The 17,523-nt window shown below is 35.3% G+C and overlaps 2 protein-coding genes across 5 annotated transcripts; one reads left to right on the top strand and one right to left on the bottom strand.

The window, feature by feature from the left end:
- Window positions 1-31: 31 nt before the first annotated feature.
- LOC120901984 (DENN domain-containing protein Crag) lies at window positions 32-8,081 on the bottom strand. Of its 4 annotated transcripts, none has more exons than XM_040310406.1 (11): window positions 7,900-8,081; window positions 5,719-6,500; window positions 5,526-5,632; window positions 5,311-5,461; window positions 3,058-5,249; window positions 2,691-2,990; window positions 2,361-2,444; window positions 1,844-2,243; window positions 1,323-1,772; window positions 1,082-1,260; window positions 32-991 (listed from the first exon to the last, which is right to left on the bottom strand). In XM_040310406.1, exons 2-11 carry the CDS (start codon window positions 6,466-6,468, stop codon window positions 673-675), a joined length of 4,932 nt encoding a protein of 1,643 aa, XP_040166340.1. In that variant the 5' UTR covers window positions 6,469-6,500; window positions 7,900-8,081; the 3' UTR covers window positions 32-672. The 4 variants fall into 4 exon arrangements, with proteins under 4 accessions (XP_040166340.1, XP_040166330.1, XP_040166349.1 ...); XM_040310396.1 differs by having other exon boundaries at window positions 5,719-6,482; XM_040310415.1 differs by lacking the exon at window positions 7,900-8,081 and adding an exon at window positions 7,777-7,799 and having other exon boundaries at window positions 5,719-6,482.
- A 3,767-nt stretch (window positions 8,082-11,848) lies between these two features.
- LOC120904869 (venom carboxylesterase-6) lies at window positions 11,849-16,807 on the top strand. The gene is made up of 6 exons (XM_040315299.1): window positions 11,849-12,331; window positions 14,790-15,509; window positions 15,592-15,754; window positions 15,835-16,016; window positions 16,125-16,302; window positions 16,366-16,807. Exons 1-6 carry the CDS (start codon window positions 12,101-12,103, stop codon window positions 16,758-16,760), a joined length of 1,869 nt encoding a protein of 622 aa, XP_040171233.1. The 5' UTR covers window positions 11,849-12,100; the 3' UTR covers window positions 16,761-16,807.
- Window positions 16,808-17,523: the final 716 nt, after the last annotated feature.

Here is a 17,523-nt window from a genome sequence, read left to right as displayed (position 1 = left end):
CTAAACCTACAGTTATCTTAAAGATCACCAATACTGTATGTGATGTTAAAAGCGCATATATTTCTACCAGTTCCTTAAAGTTGTGAACCATACAAACAAAATTAAATGGACGTTGCGAATCATAGGACCTTGAATAACCTCATGTTTAACTACAAAGTTAAAATGAAAATCGATGTCAATACAAATCCAAAGTAAGTTCTAACACCCTTCACATTTAATGTAGTATATAATAAGTATACACAAATCTGTAGTAGGCAGGGCACGCGAGATCCTATTTCATTGCTATTGAAGCCATAACATTATTCATGATTTTTTTTAATCTTTTATTATAAGAACCTTAGGTTCAGTATAGTGTGTGTCAATTTTCCTAAGTTATTCGCTGCTATTTTAACCAGGAATGAAAATGAGCATATTTACATTGCACTGACACTAAATTTACAACGATTGAATTAGTTCAATCCCACGTCTTGACTCTTTGAAAAAAAAAAACCTGCAAACTTATTATCATAACCGTACTTTCAATGCAATATGAAGACAAATATTCCAAACATCTTTTGCTCGTAGCTCTACATAAAATAAACTAAAAACTATGAAATGTTACTAAAACCCAGTTAACCATTTATGTTACCAACGATGCGACACAAACATGCATAAGCTGCATGGAAACAAAGGTCAGGGCAAAAGCAGCGGTTTGAAGTAAACACGACAAAATATGGCTGTAGACGACGGCGGCAGATCCTGACTACGGTAAAATGTGTTACATTCCTTCTCAGTCAATTTATCGAATACCGCAGCATATTCACGATGAAACGATATAAGATCGATATCAGCCCTGCCTATCTCGACGAATGCTAGAAATAACATGTCGCGGTAAATTGAGTGCGTTCTATCAACACCTCGATGTTTCAGCTTTTGTCTCTCATTGGCTAATCGTTTTACCGGAGTTAACAAATCGTTGCAACGAATAGAGGCTATTATTTGTTGCATCACACTGAAGGGAATATGAAATTTAAAAAATAATAACAATATATTGCGCAATTCATCTGGGATGCCACGTAAATAATAAACTTGAAATACTTACGATCGATTAATCGACGTTTGATCAGTGAGTAGAGCTTTCAATAACGTACTATCAGGTTGATTTTGACGCCACAACATATACATTGCCGGTCCCGCCTCAGAATGAAGTCTAGGATTGTCCCACAAGCAATGGACTTCAATTGATTTTACATTACTTAAAGGATCGGCTTTGTCATCCTCCTGATAAAATATAGATTATTATTGCAATTCTTGGAAAATTCTTTTACATGACCCCTACTTACCTGATTAGGTAGAACAAGATTTGCAAGATGGGTGTTAACATCAATCCGATCCATGAACCATACTAAGTTCCAATATATAATAGGATGTTCCTCAACAAATTTTGTTTTAGTTAGTGCCAGATCTCCTTCTTCACTTAGGATGTTTTCTAATTCTTTCCGTAATACGAGCGGATTTAAATATGGCACGCTTATCATGTCCTGTTGATTCTTTGAAGACGTACGCGGTGAAGATTTGTCTTCTCGATGGTCCTGATTTTGATCTTTCGAAATTATTTGCACATTCAAAAATGGCACTGTCACTTTGCTACATGCATTACATGTGGTGTTCAAATTAGAATCTTCCGCCGACCATCCTGCCATAACGTCTTCGTCATATAAGAGTACTGAACAATTGTGGCATTGCGAACAAGATGTTATTTCTATTAAAACATCTACATCTGACTCTCCTCCCTAAAAATAAATATTGATCCAATGTATGCAATGTATGAATACATATTTTGTTCGCATAGAATTTACCATACCTCTATAATGATAGGATAAATGTTGTCCGGAAATGTTGGATATGCATTTAAGCTGCTAGTGGATGTGGCATTCTCACCCAAGGGAACTAAATTATTGTAACTGGATTTTCGCGATTCGCTAAAACGTCCCCATAGGTCAAATTCACTGGACACACGCCTTGAACGGTTGCCATTTAATGCCATCGTCGTATCGTCGTGTTGATGAAGATCGTTTTCCGAGCCATGGCCATTTCTCTCTATCGTGCTGTTCAAACCGGTACCAGTCTTTACAGGCGTTGTATTTGCCGATATGGCTTCCTTGATATCATCTAATTTTTTTGCTACGGAGCTGGCAGCACTTTTTATGCTGCTGATTCCACTTTGTATAATTTCATTCGACTTTTTCCCTGTGAGACTGGGGCTAAAAAAACATAATGTAATTATAAAATGTTGCAATTTACATTTTTCGCTTTCTTACAAAACAATATACAAGATACATCATCTATTATTTCTAGATATTTTTTTCACTAGAACTCACCTTATGTTAGTAATGTTTTCTATCATGTTTGTTGATAACGATTTCAAGTCTTTTTTCATTGACATACGTGCGGGTGAGTATCGGCTATAACGTTAACAAAATAATAAAAGAAAACAAAAATAACTCTTGCTACACATACAAAATACATTCTGCAAACAAACACAAAAACACACGATAGGTAATGTGTGTTAATTCAAGGTAATAAACTAGTGCATTCAAAACAAGAACAACTGTATCAAGCTGGCTACAATACAGGCTTAGTTAAAAAATGAATTTAAAATGTAACAGAATTACAAACATGTGTATTTTCTTAAACTTTCATTTACTCACCCAAAATTAAATTTTAATGTTGACCCCAAACTTCCAAATCCTGATGTGGCTGTGCTGGTCATGGGCATAGTTTCTGACCGTTGCATGCTCTTATTGAGTTGTGTAGAATCGTCAAATGTTGCCGAGCGCTGTCCTTTGAATAAAATGGGTTGATCGGTATAAATACTGTTGTTGTTACTTATTTCACATCGATCAACTGTCTCATCTACAGGTTCGCAATTGATCTCGCTCTCTACAGCTGCATTATCGTTTAACGCGCCTAATGGATCACCCTGCGTGACCAGGGTGCGAGGCGATATTCTGTAACAAAGAATTAGGATGTGTCACTTCACACTGTTAACATCGACCCATATATGTCAGTACTTACTTTGTGGGACTGCCCTTTGGATTAGTTTCCTTCGACAAATTTAACGCGTCATTAGCACTACTTTCTTCTTTTTCATTAAACTCGAGTGTCCTCTTTGCTTTAATTCCATCGCCTTTAATTTGCTTTTGTAATTTATCTATAAATTTCGAGTCTCCAGCAAAACTATCAACTTTTGCTAGCATGCGCGGACTAAGGTCACAAGAGTTCGTAGGTGGTGTTTTTTTATATACAGCAGTTGATTCTTTGCCATCACTCACAATTGCGGCATTGGACTGTAGTTTGTGATGATGGTTCGCTTCGCCGCTAATCAATAATCCAGCACTCGATAGTACATCAGAAGATTCTTGATGACCAGGGGTTGTATTTTGCCTTACAATTGCTCCAATTCTTCCACGAAGCTTGTCAAAAGCCGAAAAATCGAGCGTTACATTGACATTTTGTTCTGCTTGCGAATATCCAGAATCCAGGCTAGTTCTCGATGCGCCTTCGACGGACTGTAATGTACAGCCTATCACATTATTTTCGTTTGATAAAGAGAGTCGTCGACGATCGGCGCATTTTTTGCCTGCTCGTTTGAAATGTGCTGCGCCAATTACAATATTACGTAGTCTATTCCAGCGCATTTGCGAAGATAAAATTGAGTCTGATGGCCACTGAGCTTCCAAAACGCACCGATTATAAACACCATACGTCAAAGCGTTAGGTTGAATACCCGATCTTTTCATTAAGTAATGCAATCGAACGGCCAAGACAGGAAGATTGTGCAATCCGCACAGTTGCATCATAATGCGATAGCAAACTTCATCACATGGTACCTTCAACCTGCAGGCTTTGCTAAGTAAATCGTATGCCTCTTTTAGCACCGAATGCTCGCGACCGGTATTTTCTGATATCAAACTTGGTAACACGATGAAGTATATAGAGTAGCACGTGGCAAGCAAATGTTTTGCCCACAACTCCGGATTCCCTTGATGTTTACGAGCTAGCTTTTGAGCCGTTTTTATTTCATGCTTAGTTCGTCGCGCCATCGGAGATCCCGGTGCTAGACTACTATGATGCTGAAGTGCATTATCGATTACACTTCTGCGCGTTTGCTTTAACAACAATGGGTCAAGCGTAAAGGAACTGTACGTATACAATTGATCCGACAGACCTGGCTGGCATTCGGGGGGCAGAATAAACTTAGTACGCTCACTACTCTGTCCCGAGTCCCATTCAATGAGTTTTATCTCAGTTTGTGTATCTTCGTATGCACTAACTTTTTCGGCACATTCATCGAAAAATGCTAAATTGTGGTCACTGTCCGAAACAAATGAACGCTCTTCGATAAATCTGATGAACATTTGTGTTTTCATGAGAAGCTGAAAAAATTTATGGTTTGTTTTATCGCGAGATCGTAGAAATGCATCCATACGAAACAATGCACTAGGATCCGTTGCACCAATCGTAGGCGCCTTCGATATAGGTACCAGATAATCTCTGTAACCCTTCAAAGTACATGCCATGAACTGCAAAAACGCTTCTTGGATCCGTTGCTCTAAATTTTGTTCTCTTTTTCGCTTCTTCAAGTCTCGATCTAAGCTATTGCTTGAATCACATCCATGATTTTGACTCATTTCTTCCAAGTTACGCAGAGTCTGGCGAAGGACCCTAGCCGCCCTTTTCGGCAACAACTTGGTCGTGAGATGTTTCTGCGATTCGCACAGGCTGATATTATTTGTATCAAGATCCACACAAGTCACATCGTTTGGCGGTTCGTACAGATCAAAAAAACGCGAATCTACTCCAATCAGATATGGTAATGGCGCGTGCAGCACCTCCGCTAAGCCTAGTGGGCATAGAGGTATATATGGACACTGCCATTTGAAAGGAAATAAAAACGACGACACTGCTTCTGCTACTGCCGTCAGTATTGCTGGACGTAATGAATGTATAAGCAACTTTTGTTCTGTTAAAACCAGTAAAAGCACATGCAGACAGTTTTCAGGGCCAAGATTGGATAGAAGTTGACGAAACCCAGCACCACTCCGTGGCAGAGGTGAATCTTCTGGTAGCGTTAAGAGAACTCTATTGTTACTCAGCGTAGAAAGCTGTAGCAAAATGCTTGGGGAAGGAAAAGGCACCTCATCGAGCAAATGAGTAATATACCGTTCGATAGGCACAGGTAGTTTTTCGTCGAGAATAGATAATTGCTGAAATTAATTTAAAACTTTTGGAGACATTTTCTTCAATAGCTGTGATTTTTGTTCTTACATGTAAGAATTGAAGCCATTTCTCAAAAGTATCTCCAAACGGCCATCTTGACAAAATACAAATGGATTTGTTCACATGCAGTGAATGGGTCTTATGCGACTCCTCAGTCCAATCCAGTAATTCCCGCTGTTGTCCATTTAAATGTTTTTCACTAAAAGAAAAAATAATATAATGTAGCACGCTTACCCTAACTATATAGATTACGTCTCACTCACCTGAAGTCCTCGTAGAACGTTAATGCTGATCCATAGACTTTGTATGTTCCATCGTTAACGGTCAAAACAAACGTACTAAAGATAGGCTGAATGGGTTTTCTTTTCATCTATAATATAATAGGGGAAGTTAAAAAAAGATTAACGTTTAATTAATGGCCGTTTTGAAAAAAAACAATCATAATAAATAATTTACCTTTCCGTCCCCTCCCGGTACATGGGGCCACGTTTCCAAAGTTGTACCCATTGGTAGACAAAATAACGGTACACTTGGACACAGCGTTAGCGGAAAATCGTTATGATCATACGTTGGATAACGATGCAAAATTTCTGGTTCGTAGCTGATCAATTTCGGACGGTTCATTGATTTTTTATAACACAAATAGACATCACTTCCCATGATACCTTTGTTAAGTGTTTTGTGGATCATGCAAAACGCATGAGGTGGTTTTTCACCTTTTGAAGGTATCACGACGCACAAATCAGTTACAACAAGTTCATTGCAAGGCATATCCGTGGTAGCACGTCTAAACGTTAGAAATGTTTTGGCAGAGGAGTTGTTTACATTCGCCAACCGATCCCCAGGTGTACTAAGAACGATCTCGGCATCGGCCATGATACGTTCTGCGCCTTCGTACATCACACCTATATCGACCAAAGGCGGCTTATCCTTTCCACGTCGATAGTAAATAAAGCAACCGATGGTGCGCACAGAACCGTAATTTAAATCGGCTAATAGTCCCGAGGGGGTGTTTTCAAGGATTTCGTAATCAGCAGGAATTTTTTCACCAAGAGAAGGAAAATATACTCCTATGTCTGTTATTGGATCGATACTGTTAGTCGATCGTAAGTGCGATGAGTCGTTGAAAATGTTTTCCTTTAGCAGTTTTGGCTGGTCGGTCATTCCAGCTACTACAAAGTAATCTGCAACGCGCCTTTCCTCCATCGTTGATGATATTCCTGCAAGAATGTCAAACCCTAAATAGTGATTATGTGGTAACAATACAAGATCATAAATCTTAAATCTTGTATGTTATATATTTATTTCTAAATAAATAAACGAAAAAAAAAATATATATATATATATATATATATATATATATATATATATATATATATATATATATATATATATATATATATATATATATATATATATATATATATATATATATCGTAAAGCTGTTGAAGTAAATAATAATGTAATCCTATTCATCATCATAATCATACTGCGTCTGAGCCACCATCCGCCAAAACGAATCCCTTATCCCAGTCACAGGGAGAAGGGTGAGGCTGACAAAATGATACTTGAAAGTGTCAAAACCTAGGTCGAAATGGCCAAAAGAATTATTGAAAAATAAATATCAGAGATAAACTATGATCAAACTTACACTCTAACCAAAAACCAGATCACAGTTGTATGTATACTGTTAAATTTGCTCACTTTCCAATTTTAATTTTTTATCTTCTTCTTCTTCTTTGGCACAGCAACCGCTGTCGGTCAAGGCCTGTCTGTACCTACTAGTGAAGTGAGCTTGGCTTTCAATGACTTATTGTTACCATAGCAGAATAGTCAGTCCTACTACGTATGGGGGCACGGTATATTCGGGACTTGAACTCATGACTGTCATGTTGCTAAGTCGTAAAAGTTGACGACTGTACCACCAGACCGGCCCGATTTTTTTATAAATTTTTAGACTCCCTTTTTTTTCTAAAAAAATGTAAATATAACATAGATGGATCTTCATGGACCGATTAGTTAAGAGAAGTTTCAACTCGAATGATTTTGTTTATATTGTTTTCTGTAGCCATACCAAATACACTTGCTCAGTCACGGCCAGTGTTTGTAGGCAATGCCGACTCAATCCAAAAGGTTTACTCAGATACACAGACACTAACGCATTATATATGTAATACATAATTATACACACATACAACACGTTTGCTGTACGGTGCAATTTTGTCACACCAGTATGCACATGAAATAAATAACACACAGGCCTTGGAATTTGCAATAAAAAAAAACAGTTTCTGTGCAACAAGAAGTATCTTCTTGTGTGACTCTTTCGCCAATTCAACATGTTGGATTGCGAATTTGCACTTTCTTTTATTTGCATGATGCTCCCGGGATGTTTCCATGGTCTGAGCACTGATCAATCTGATTTAACAGTTATACTTATGTGTATATTCCAGCAGTTTATGCTAGTTGAGCATTAATTAAAGAAACTAATAAGCATAACCGAAATACATTTACATTTTTTATCGATTACGGTCTTTTTACTGCTAAGCAATCTATCCGATCGCACAATCACAGCCACACCTTCTACAATTGCCACACAACACTGTATATCAAGTATTAACCATAACCCAATCTTACCAAGTTTTCTGTGCCTGTATTTTAGAATCGTTATAACTTCACAATTATTCAAATGTTCGATTATTCAAGTTGCTTTATTAGTTCTCTTCGTACGGAAGTGTGAAGATTATGTTCATGTTTGTTATTTTCACCTATTCTTTCGTGATGCAAGTGGATAAATACCATGAATTGTACACATTGGCAATAGCTGTCAAACTTGAAGATACAGTGTGTTCCAAAGTAACGCAATTAACCCTGTTATTAGCAACCAAAATACACTAGTCCTTAGGGCCGTGTCCGTATCTGTGCTGCATCAGATGCGATTTGACAGGATTTTCCAATCGAATAAATAACGTTTGCCACTGATCTCAACACCTTTGGTTTCGATCAAAGTGAGTGTATATATCAGGTGGGCTTATGGTGTTCTTTCTCACCAATACATCGACACACAATTTGACGGTTTGTTCCATAACAAAATCTAGTATGCCTTGAAGTTTAAACGAAATCTCGCAGAAATTGTATATGAATATCCATAGAAAAAAATGAAAGCGCCACAGCTTCATTGGTTTGATCAATAGATGGCGTATTACAACTCATCATTATATTGCTATCCTTTTCTTGCAATGTGTTTCGACAAGTTTCATCTTATCATGACCTATATAGCCTTATAACTTTCTGAGCAAAAATCTATATGAATGGTCGCGTGGTCAGATACGTGGGTATCAACACCAACGACCATTACTCAAATCTCACTTGCTTCAGTACTGGTGGATTCCGTTGGAGTTTAGTATTTAAACAATTGTATCGCCGTTCTAGTTCTAGCGATGCATAACTTCAATGCGAAACCATACAACAGTACAGAGGAAATGAGAAAGCTCTCCTCCAAGCGATGAAGCTCAGCTGATTGGAGGACCCACCAACAGAGAGCGCCACCAGCTTTTTTGCTATTTTTAGAACGCATGAGTCGTTTGCCGTCTGCTAAACGAAGTCTTTCTATATTCCGTTTAGGTAGAGAACTTGAGTCGTTTAGAAGCCGTTTAGTGGTCGTTTAGTGGATTTGTGGCACTTGGGTAGGTTGGTAGCTTTTCTACGATATTGGTAGCGCTAAAGATATTCAAAACTTGTTACCATCAATGAAGCGTTTTCTGAAGCGTTTGAAACTTTATATCATGAATATGATATAATAAAATAAAAATATTATATTATATCATATTATATAATAAAATATTGAATTATATGTTATTCGCTTCAAAACGTTAAATGTTAAAAATACATTTTCAACATACCAGTTGGTTTAAGTTTTTTCAAAACTCTTCTATCTTCATTTATAGTTGCATGTACCATTTGATAATCTTCTTTAACGAACTGTAATGAACAAATAACGTGGTCTTTTGATGGTGTCTAAGACTCACCCCTTTTGCAAAATTTAATCCATTTACTACGTAACGATGTGTCAACTGGAAACTTGTGGAATACTACATCCATTTGGAGCTTTTTTTACTTTATATCGTGTATTTCGACAAGCTGAACAAGCATTGTTTGAAGCCATTTCAACAGCTAAAAATGAAAATCATAAAAATCAGAAAGACACATAACATACACACCGCATAAAGGTAATCAGCCGTACCGGCGAACTCGTTCGTTCACCGCTATCAGCCGTACGTGGGAACGTTCGCCGCGACGTTCATTTTCACTCATATCATAGCCCTCTAGATCAAAAATTAGAAAACCGTATAGATTTTGTACTGGCCAACCTAGTGGTACAACCCTGTCCACTCATGAGCGACGAATGTTTCTCGTCGAACGAGTTCGCCGGTACGGCAAAAATTGCTGTTATTTGGATGATTTTAACGTTTTTTTCCTACAACCTGGGTATGTTTGGCTCATTCTTTTTATAATATCTTTGTATTGGAGCATCGAATCGATCCAACATTTTCAGAATGCATAGAAAAACGCGTTTCAAACAGTGGTAAAAAATTCAGAACTTTCCAATTTTTTAAATTGTACTTTAAAAAATAAAATCATAAAAAAATAAATTGATGAAAATAAAATTCCAAAAAAGAATAAATTAAAAAAGCATAAATGATTTAACATACGCCACATATTCATTGTTTTAATGTTCTGGTTCTCTTAATTACAAAACTTGCCGAACTATTGGCTGACAGCAATTCTGCCGAAAAATGCTGAGCTCTGCACCATGTATTTGATTTTTTTTAATATACGCAAGGAAATGGTGTGTAACTTGGTATATGAATAACAAATGACCTTATTTTCACTACAAAATTGTGTTTTGTGACATTTTTTACCACATTTGTGTAGAATTTCACTTTTTAGTTACCCTGCCGAAACCAGGTACAATGCCGAAAAATGGTACAGTTACCCTAGCTTTACATTAATAACACGTGAATTATTTGAATATTCCAGTATTTTACTAAATTACTCAACAAAAACCATTACTAATAAGCTTAAATTTGTAATCACACTTTAGAAGCAAGAGCTTAAACGAAGTCCAATGTTGTGATCCGTTTGGCCCCTCTGTTTTGATGTGTTTTGACGTTTACCCCACACAATACATTTTGATACGTTGATTTAAAAATTTCAATTTAATCATTTATATTTGTTATTAATGCGTACATTTCTAATTGTTTTATATGAATATATAAGACATTGAAGTATCGATTGCCGTGAAAATAACAGTGTAAGGTCGTTTAACCAATAAGATACAGACCAAAATCCTCTTAGTAGTTGTTCGCGCAATACTGATAGGCTTATTAGACAAAAGAAAATATTGTGATCTTCGTTTGCTTTTTTTTTTGGTCTCGCGACTAATCTGAAAATCGATCGAAAAAAGGGATTTGTTTGTTGACATCATGAATGATAAACGACATTTATTTTCTTGTAATGAAGCTCAGTAAATCAATAAATTGGGTGGAATATCTAAAATTTGTCTTTAAATTTCCTTCTCTTTGTATACGTATGACAGGATTTTTAGAGTTAAAGCCTGAGTTTTTCAGAAAAATATCAAACGATTTTGATAGTACTTTCTTTCATCTAATAAGTCTTTTACAAAAAGTAATTATATGGCAGGTCTAGCACATGAATATGATTTGAGCTTTTTTTGGTTTGAACAAGACATTTTAATATGCCATACAATCCACCAATAAGTATATTTAATAAATAATTTACAGCATTTTAGATTTTTTTCTCAAATGTAAAATCATAAATAATTAAATAACTGCAACCATTCACAAAACTGTTTAGCTAAAAATACTCAATAAATGTTTGAAAAACTCCAGGTGGTCAATTTGTGGGAAATGTTCACAGTTTATCATTAAACCGATGCCGCCTTTAAAAAAGGATGAAACAATTGACTGAGGAAGTATTTTTAATAATAACACAATAAAGCAAAGCAAGTGTCTGTCAAGCATTAAAAAAATCATTTTAGTGGTAAACACTTTTTTTTAATAATCAAATGTATTGTATGTGTTAAATGTATTTTTTTGGTCATTTGTTTGTACAATTCAAGCCGGCAAGTTGCCAAACGACTACATTTCGTTTTACTCTAGGGATATTTATCACAAATACAATAACAAACTCCAAAAATAAAATCTAGTTTTGCAAGGTCATCTTTTTGTGATAAATTGATATTTGAAAACCGGTTCGCGGTACCTAAAAACAAAACATCTTCTACAACAGAAATATTCGTTATAATATTATCTCGAATATGTACTCGTTGTTTAAACTAAAAGTATTGAAATAATGAAAATATTTGCTCACGCATTTTTCGACATGGTTTCGTTGGATGGCTTGATGATTAGGGAGATTATTCACAGATCAATTTGTGTCGCAGTCTAAACGTGGTTCACCATGATGTCCGAGCTTCCACCTCCAAAACTAGTTTCAACACCTGTTTGCTAAACATGTTTGACTGGTGTAAGAGTGATCTGTATAAAGCTCTAAAGTATATCTTTTTTACTTCAGTCAGTTATGAGAGCTGTGCGTAACAGTTGAATGTACATTGTTGAGCTTGTGTTAGGTGTATTGTAGGTGATCAATGTAATATTATTGTACCGATTTTGTATTGTGAACTATACAATTGGTTGCTTGATGATATTTCATCGACTTCAACTACCAAGTGGTTATGATTATATGGATAAGTGATAGTTTCAAAAGTGTCTGTTTTATGATATTGGGCTAGAGTTTATTTCACTGTTAAAAAGCCATGTGTTTCAGCTTCGCGTTGCAAAAATGGACGAATGTCGAGCTAATATTGTTCATCGTCATTATCACTTCCATTACAACTGATGGGCGAACTTCAGATAAATTAAAAATCACTTTACCTCATGGTGGTAGACTCATTGGAAGATATTTGAACACATTTAGTGGTCAAGGCATTCTCGCCTTTTTAGGCATACCGTATGCAAAACCACCAATTGAAGATTTACGTTTTAGAGTGAGTATGATCATAAATTATATAATGATAATAATAATAATAATAATAATAATTATTATTATTATTATTATTATTATCATTATTATTATTATAAATAATAAAATGTATTTATTCATAATAAATTTAAATAATTGCAAGGTATGAGACTGCGAGATTTAGCATCCTCGCTTTTCATAGACCAATATTAATACTAGATTTACGGGCGTCTCTAATATACCTATCTCTACGAACACTCGTCAATTTGATAAAACACCCCGGTGGATAAAAATACGTATTTATAATGTTTTTTTTTCAATAAAAAAGGCATTTTTATTACAATGGTGAATTTTTTTACAAATTTTTTTACTATATAAATACTGCACAATGCTAATTTCTTCTAATAATCGTTATTGTTCACAAACACGAGGACCGACATCTTTTCGATGCCACATTTTGACCGATGTCGGCGGGAGTTTCGAAAAACATGTTGGTAACATAAGTTGGTTACCAATTTCGTTTGGGGACAATTTAGTTATTTGATTTATCTAAACTTAATTAAATGTAATTATCCCACCCCGTCAATTTGTTTCGTGGAGATTGGTATACCACATATGTATCTGAAAATCTATTAAATTTAATAAAGTAATACTTATGCTACAAGCCCATATTCTGTACAGTTAAATTTACAAAACGTAAACATCGAAATTAAACTAAAGATATTTTTAATATTTCACTTCAAAGTTTTAATTCAGTCAAATTGACGGGTTCCGTAAACCTAGTGTTAACATTGCTAATAAACAGTTTAACGTTTTAATATTGCAAGATTACTTTAGATTTTAATATTGTGAGGCTTTTACCGTTTGCTTGAAATCTAAAATGAGTCTTATAATCTACATCTGTGTTTAACAATGTATCGTTTTTATGTTACTTTAAAATGCATAGCTATAAAACGCATTTAATATTAAGTTAAACAAATTAATAAATACATTAACTTTATTCAAAAAAATTAACACTAAAGTTGAACAAAATGTAAACTTGTGTTAGAATTTTGTTACAGGGCAATATGGATTTGCACTAGCTATACATTTCTAGAGAGCACCGTTCGCTATTCATATTTTTATGTTATCCGATTAAATCCCTGATCCAAAAAATCAATTGTAATGATACAACTTTTATTGTATGAATATGTAGAGCTTTTACGTCAATTTTCTGGACACGACGGTTTTTTAAAGGAAATAATATATTATACATACGTTTCTGTTATTTTAAAAGCCGTTCCAGATTCGGCTTTTCTAGAACATATTTTTGACAGTTTCAATGGTTATAAATCGTTTTTATAATTTTAATGATTTGATGAAAAATCATACAGCATTGCTGTAAAAATGGTAATAATGCGTATAATGAGCAGCAATATATAATCTTTTCTATTTAACAAGTAGTGTGTTAAATTTTTATTTGATTGCGCCGTAACAAAGCCATATGATTGCTTCGAATGCGCCCTAACAAAGCTGAAAATTAATTTGTAATTTTAGCTATCAACTGACAGCAGCTGTTTACCATCGCGTATGCAATCGCGACCAATGTTGAACGGATATTCAGTTTTTGCTCTTTAGATTATATCATGAGTGCAATCAAGTTATAATGAGGTATCAGCCGCAAACGTATGGAGACGCCCAGTGTTATCCATTTTATTCGTTTTGTATGTTTGAGCTGGGTGGGAAACATATTCGGCCTCAGCACCATTTTTCGGTCGAAAAAAATCGATAGGCGCTCACGTAAAACTGACAGTATAACTATTTCTTTCATACTCCTCAATGAAGTCGATTCCCATCGAGCTCAGTACTTAGTGTAGGCAAACCATTTTTTAAAATATATAATAAATGATTTTTTATCACCCAAAATATTGAAAAAGAACCAGAACAATTACCAACTAGCTTTACATAACGTTTTTCAAAACCATTAACCTTGATTTATGGCATTTTTCTGATATTCTAAAATTTCCGCAGCTCAATGAGTTGCGGATTTTTCGCCATATAAAGCGGAACGATCGAATTTTTGTAGCATAGTTCATTTTGCTCGTGAGTGTCATGGTATACCAGTTTTCAAAAAGACTAGTAAAATGAACACCTTGGCGGCGAAATGAGTGTCAAATGACACCAAAATGACAGCCGGATCGATCGAATTTTTTCGATCTAAAAATTGTGCTAAGGCCGATTATTACAATGCACGTAATTACGACTTTCCTAATCTATTCCATTTAAATAGTGATAAGAAAGCATTTTAAATAATTTAAATTTATGAAGTATCTGTAATACGACCAAATAGGCCGTTCTTGAGAGAAATAAAATCTATTAAAAAAATAAAACTTTTTATGTAATTAAAACGCGATTATCAAACGTTTTACGAGGAATATTTTTGCTGTTATTTTTTCTAATTTTATTTTTCTCTTTATTTCGATCTATTTCATGACATTTTATAGGCCCCTGTACCTTACGGACCTTGGTCAGGTGATCTAATGGCAACTACTGATTCACCATTATGTACACAACGAGATCCTTATCGCAGAGACGAATCCATTTCCGGTGTTGAGGATTGCTTACATCTAAACGTATATGTGCCTGAGCGGCCAAGATCGCTGTCGGTGGATGCAAATATGACACATCCAGTTTTATTTCCTGTGATGGTTTTCTTTCATGGTGGTGGTTGGCAATGTGGCTCTGGAACTCGCTCTTTCTATGGTCCCGATTTCTTGCTCGAACATGATGTTATCTACATTGGAGCAAACTTTCGTCTCGGGCCACTCGGATTTCTAAGCACTGAACAAGTGGATTGTCCAGGAAATAATGGTTTAAAGGATCAAAGTTTAGTCCTACGATGGATTAATGAGAACATAGCCTCTTTTGGAGGGGATCCGAAATCGGTTACTATATTTGGAGAAAGTGCGGGAGGAGCAAGTGGAACATATCACATGATGTCACCTTTATCGAAAGGTTTATTTCATCGAGTTATTTCTCAGTCAGGAGTGAATTTGGATGCCTGGGCTCAGCCAGCACATCCAGGAGTAGCAAGATCCCGATCTATTCAGCTTGGTAAAATGTTGAAATGTACAAAAACCAACGATGGAAGTTATATTGAGATGCTGGATTGTCTCCGAAGAGTCCCTGCGGAAGAAATCACAAGAAAATTCTATGATTTTTATGTAATTATTATTTTATATATATATATATATATATATATATATAAATATAAGCATCAAAACTAATTCACAAAATCCGTTGCAGCTTTGGGACACGGATCCAATGATCCCATTTCCGCCTGTTATAGAACCTGACATTCCGGGAGCTTTTATAACAAAACATCCTAGAGATGAATATGAGCCACATGCTATTGAACTTCCATGGATGACTGGATTAACGTTTGATGAGGGAGCTCTAAAAAGTGCATGTGAGTATTTTTTTCAGGCGCGACGCATGTTTAGCGACGCAGTAGACATGTTAATTGATTTATACGTTCTTGTAATGTAGCGCTGATAAATATCCCCGAGCTTCGTAAGAGTTTGAATGATCACTGGGATCGTGCGTTACCTATTTCATTATATTACGATCATCATGAACCTGAGATGCAGCGACAAATTACACAGAAAATAAATAGTTTCTACTTTAAAAACCAGAAACTCGTAACTGCAACCGAGAGAAATTTAACAAATGTAAGTACTATATTTTTCGAGGCTGTAACTATTTAATTAATCTTGCACAGTACTAAATTACTCTATTATGCAATATGTAATCATCTTTATTTAACAAAAAAAAAACAGTTGTATTCGGATGCATGGTTTTTAGCAGGCATGGATGAGTACTTGCGGATTCGTTTGTTAGGACATAATAAGCGAAACTCGACATTAAAAGTAGGAGAAACATATGTTTATCTCTTCGCTCAGAAAGCTTCTGCTAGTTTCACGGAAATATTTAAAGGAGGAGCAGAAAATTACTATGGTAAGATAATCTGCATTGATGAATACGACTTTAATTATTTTATTATCTACTTTTCATAATTAGGTGTTTGTCATGCGGAGGAACTTCAATATATTTTCCCGATTGCAAAGGAAATTCCAAACTTTCAGACAGCTATTCCTACGGAAGATGAGCTAGAGATACGGCGCGTTATTTTAAAGCTTTGGATTAATTTTGCTCGCACCGGCAATCCAACTCCAGGGGATGAAAAGGACAATACTTCCGCTCAAAATCAGTTGCTGCCTCAGTGGCGTCCAGCTGACAGTTTTCCTCTAAGGTATCTTCGAATAGGAAGATTAGATTCTTCTAAGGAACCGATTGTAGCTTTAGAAACAGGGCTTTTTGAAGAACGTGCAGCTTTCTGGCGAAAACTTAGAGCACATCATTATACAAATTCTTTCGCTATTGGTAGCAATTCTAAGTTGCGAGATGAGCTTTAAAAGCATGATTAACTGAAAAATATTAAAAACAAAGTAAAAAATTTCAATCGTTCTCTTGTTACTTCATGTAAGAATATCAGTATTACATTCGTGATATTGAGCATTAAAAAGGAAATAGAATGATATTACAAAGGGATTTTTCTTTACACTAACCCTGCAACCATTACACCTAGTAATAGAGTAAAAAAATTCAGCTGTAAATAAATTTTTAGCACATCTCAAACATCAGTGCGAATATAGGGTAAATCTACCAGTATCGGGCAGGTTAATGCAGCAGTTTCACAAAAACTGCACGTACACTCACAATTTTTATTTTATCTCATGAAAGTGACGATATTTTGAATGATTAACTATTGTTTTCTGTTGTGATATTTTTTATTTGCCGAAATGAATTTTTTAGAAATATTCGTGAAAATGGAAACACTGTTTTTGTTCCTATTTTCGGCAGTTTGCTCCTATTTTCGGCAGGCTGTGCTTCTATTTTCGGCAACGCGAATACGGGTTGGAAAATATTATTATTAATGCAAATAGGTTGACAACAATATTTAAAACTGATTTACACTCTCATTTTCCTAAGATTGGTGTAGAAAAGTATTTAAATTATTAATTTTATGTTGCCCATTTTGGTCATTTAGCTGGCAGTTTTTACAGTCTCTTTGATGTGAGTTACAAATAAAGGAGGCATTGCAGAAAAGAGACATATGTCGAGTATAGATAACGACTCTGACTGACTCATAAATTATTATTTTTCTCTGAAATCATT

This window comes from Anopheles arabiensis, chromosome 2, assembly GCF_016920715.1.
Source record: "Anopheles arabiensis isolate DONGOLA chromosome 2, AaraD3, whole genome shotgun sequence".
Taxonomy (NCBI): domain Eukaryota; kingdom Metazoa; phylum Arthropoda; class Insecta; order Diptera; family Culicidae; genus Anopheles; species Anopheles arabiensis.
Note: the sequence above shows the minus strand (reverse complement) of the source record. Positions and strands in the feature narration are given on the sequence as shown.

Excerpts from the sequence above, each read along its gene's own strand:
- LOC120901984 (XM_040310406.1), bottom strand. The coding sequence starts at position 6,468 with ATGGAGGAAAGGCGCGTTGCAGATTACTTTGTAGTAGCTGGAATGACC. Across the intron at positions 5,250-5,310 it reads AATGGCTTCAATTCTTACAT|CAATTATCTATTCTCGACGA; the intron begins GTAAGAACAAAA and ends AATTAATTTCAG. Across the intron at positions 992-1,081 it reads CAAACGTCGATTAATCGATC|TGTGATGCAACAAATAATAG; the intron begins GTAAGTATTTCA and ends TATTCCCTTCAG.
- LOC120904869 (XM_040315299.1), top strand. The coding sequence starts at position 12,101 with ATGTGTTTCAGCTTCGCGTTGCAAAAATGGACGAATGTCGAGCTAATA. Across the intron at positions 12,332-14,789 it reads TTGAAGATTTACGTTTTAGA|GCCCCTGTACCTTACGGACC; the intron begins GTGAGTATGATC and ends GACATTTTATAG. Across the intron at positions 15,755-15,834 it reads GGGAGCTCTAAAAAGTGCAT|CGCTGATAAATATCCCCGAG; the intron begins GTGAGTATTTTT and ends CTTGTAATGTAG.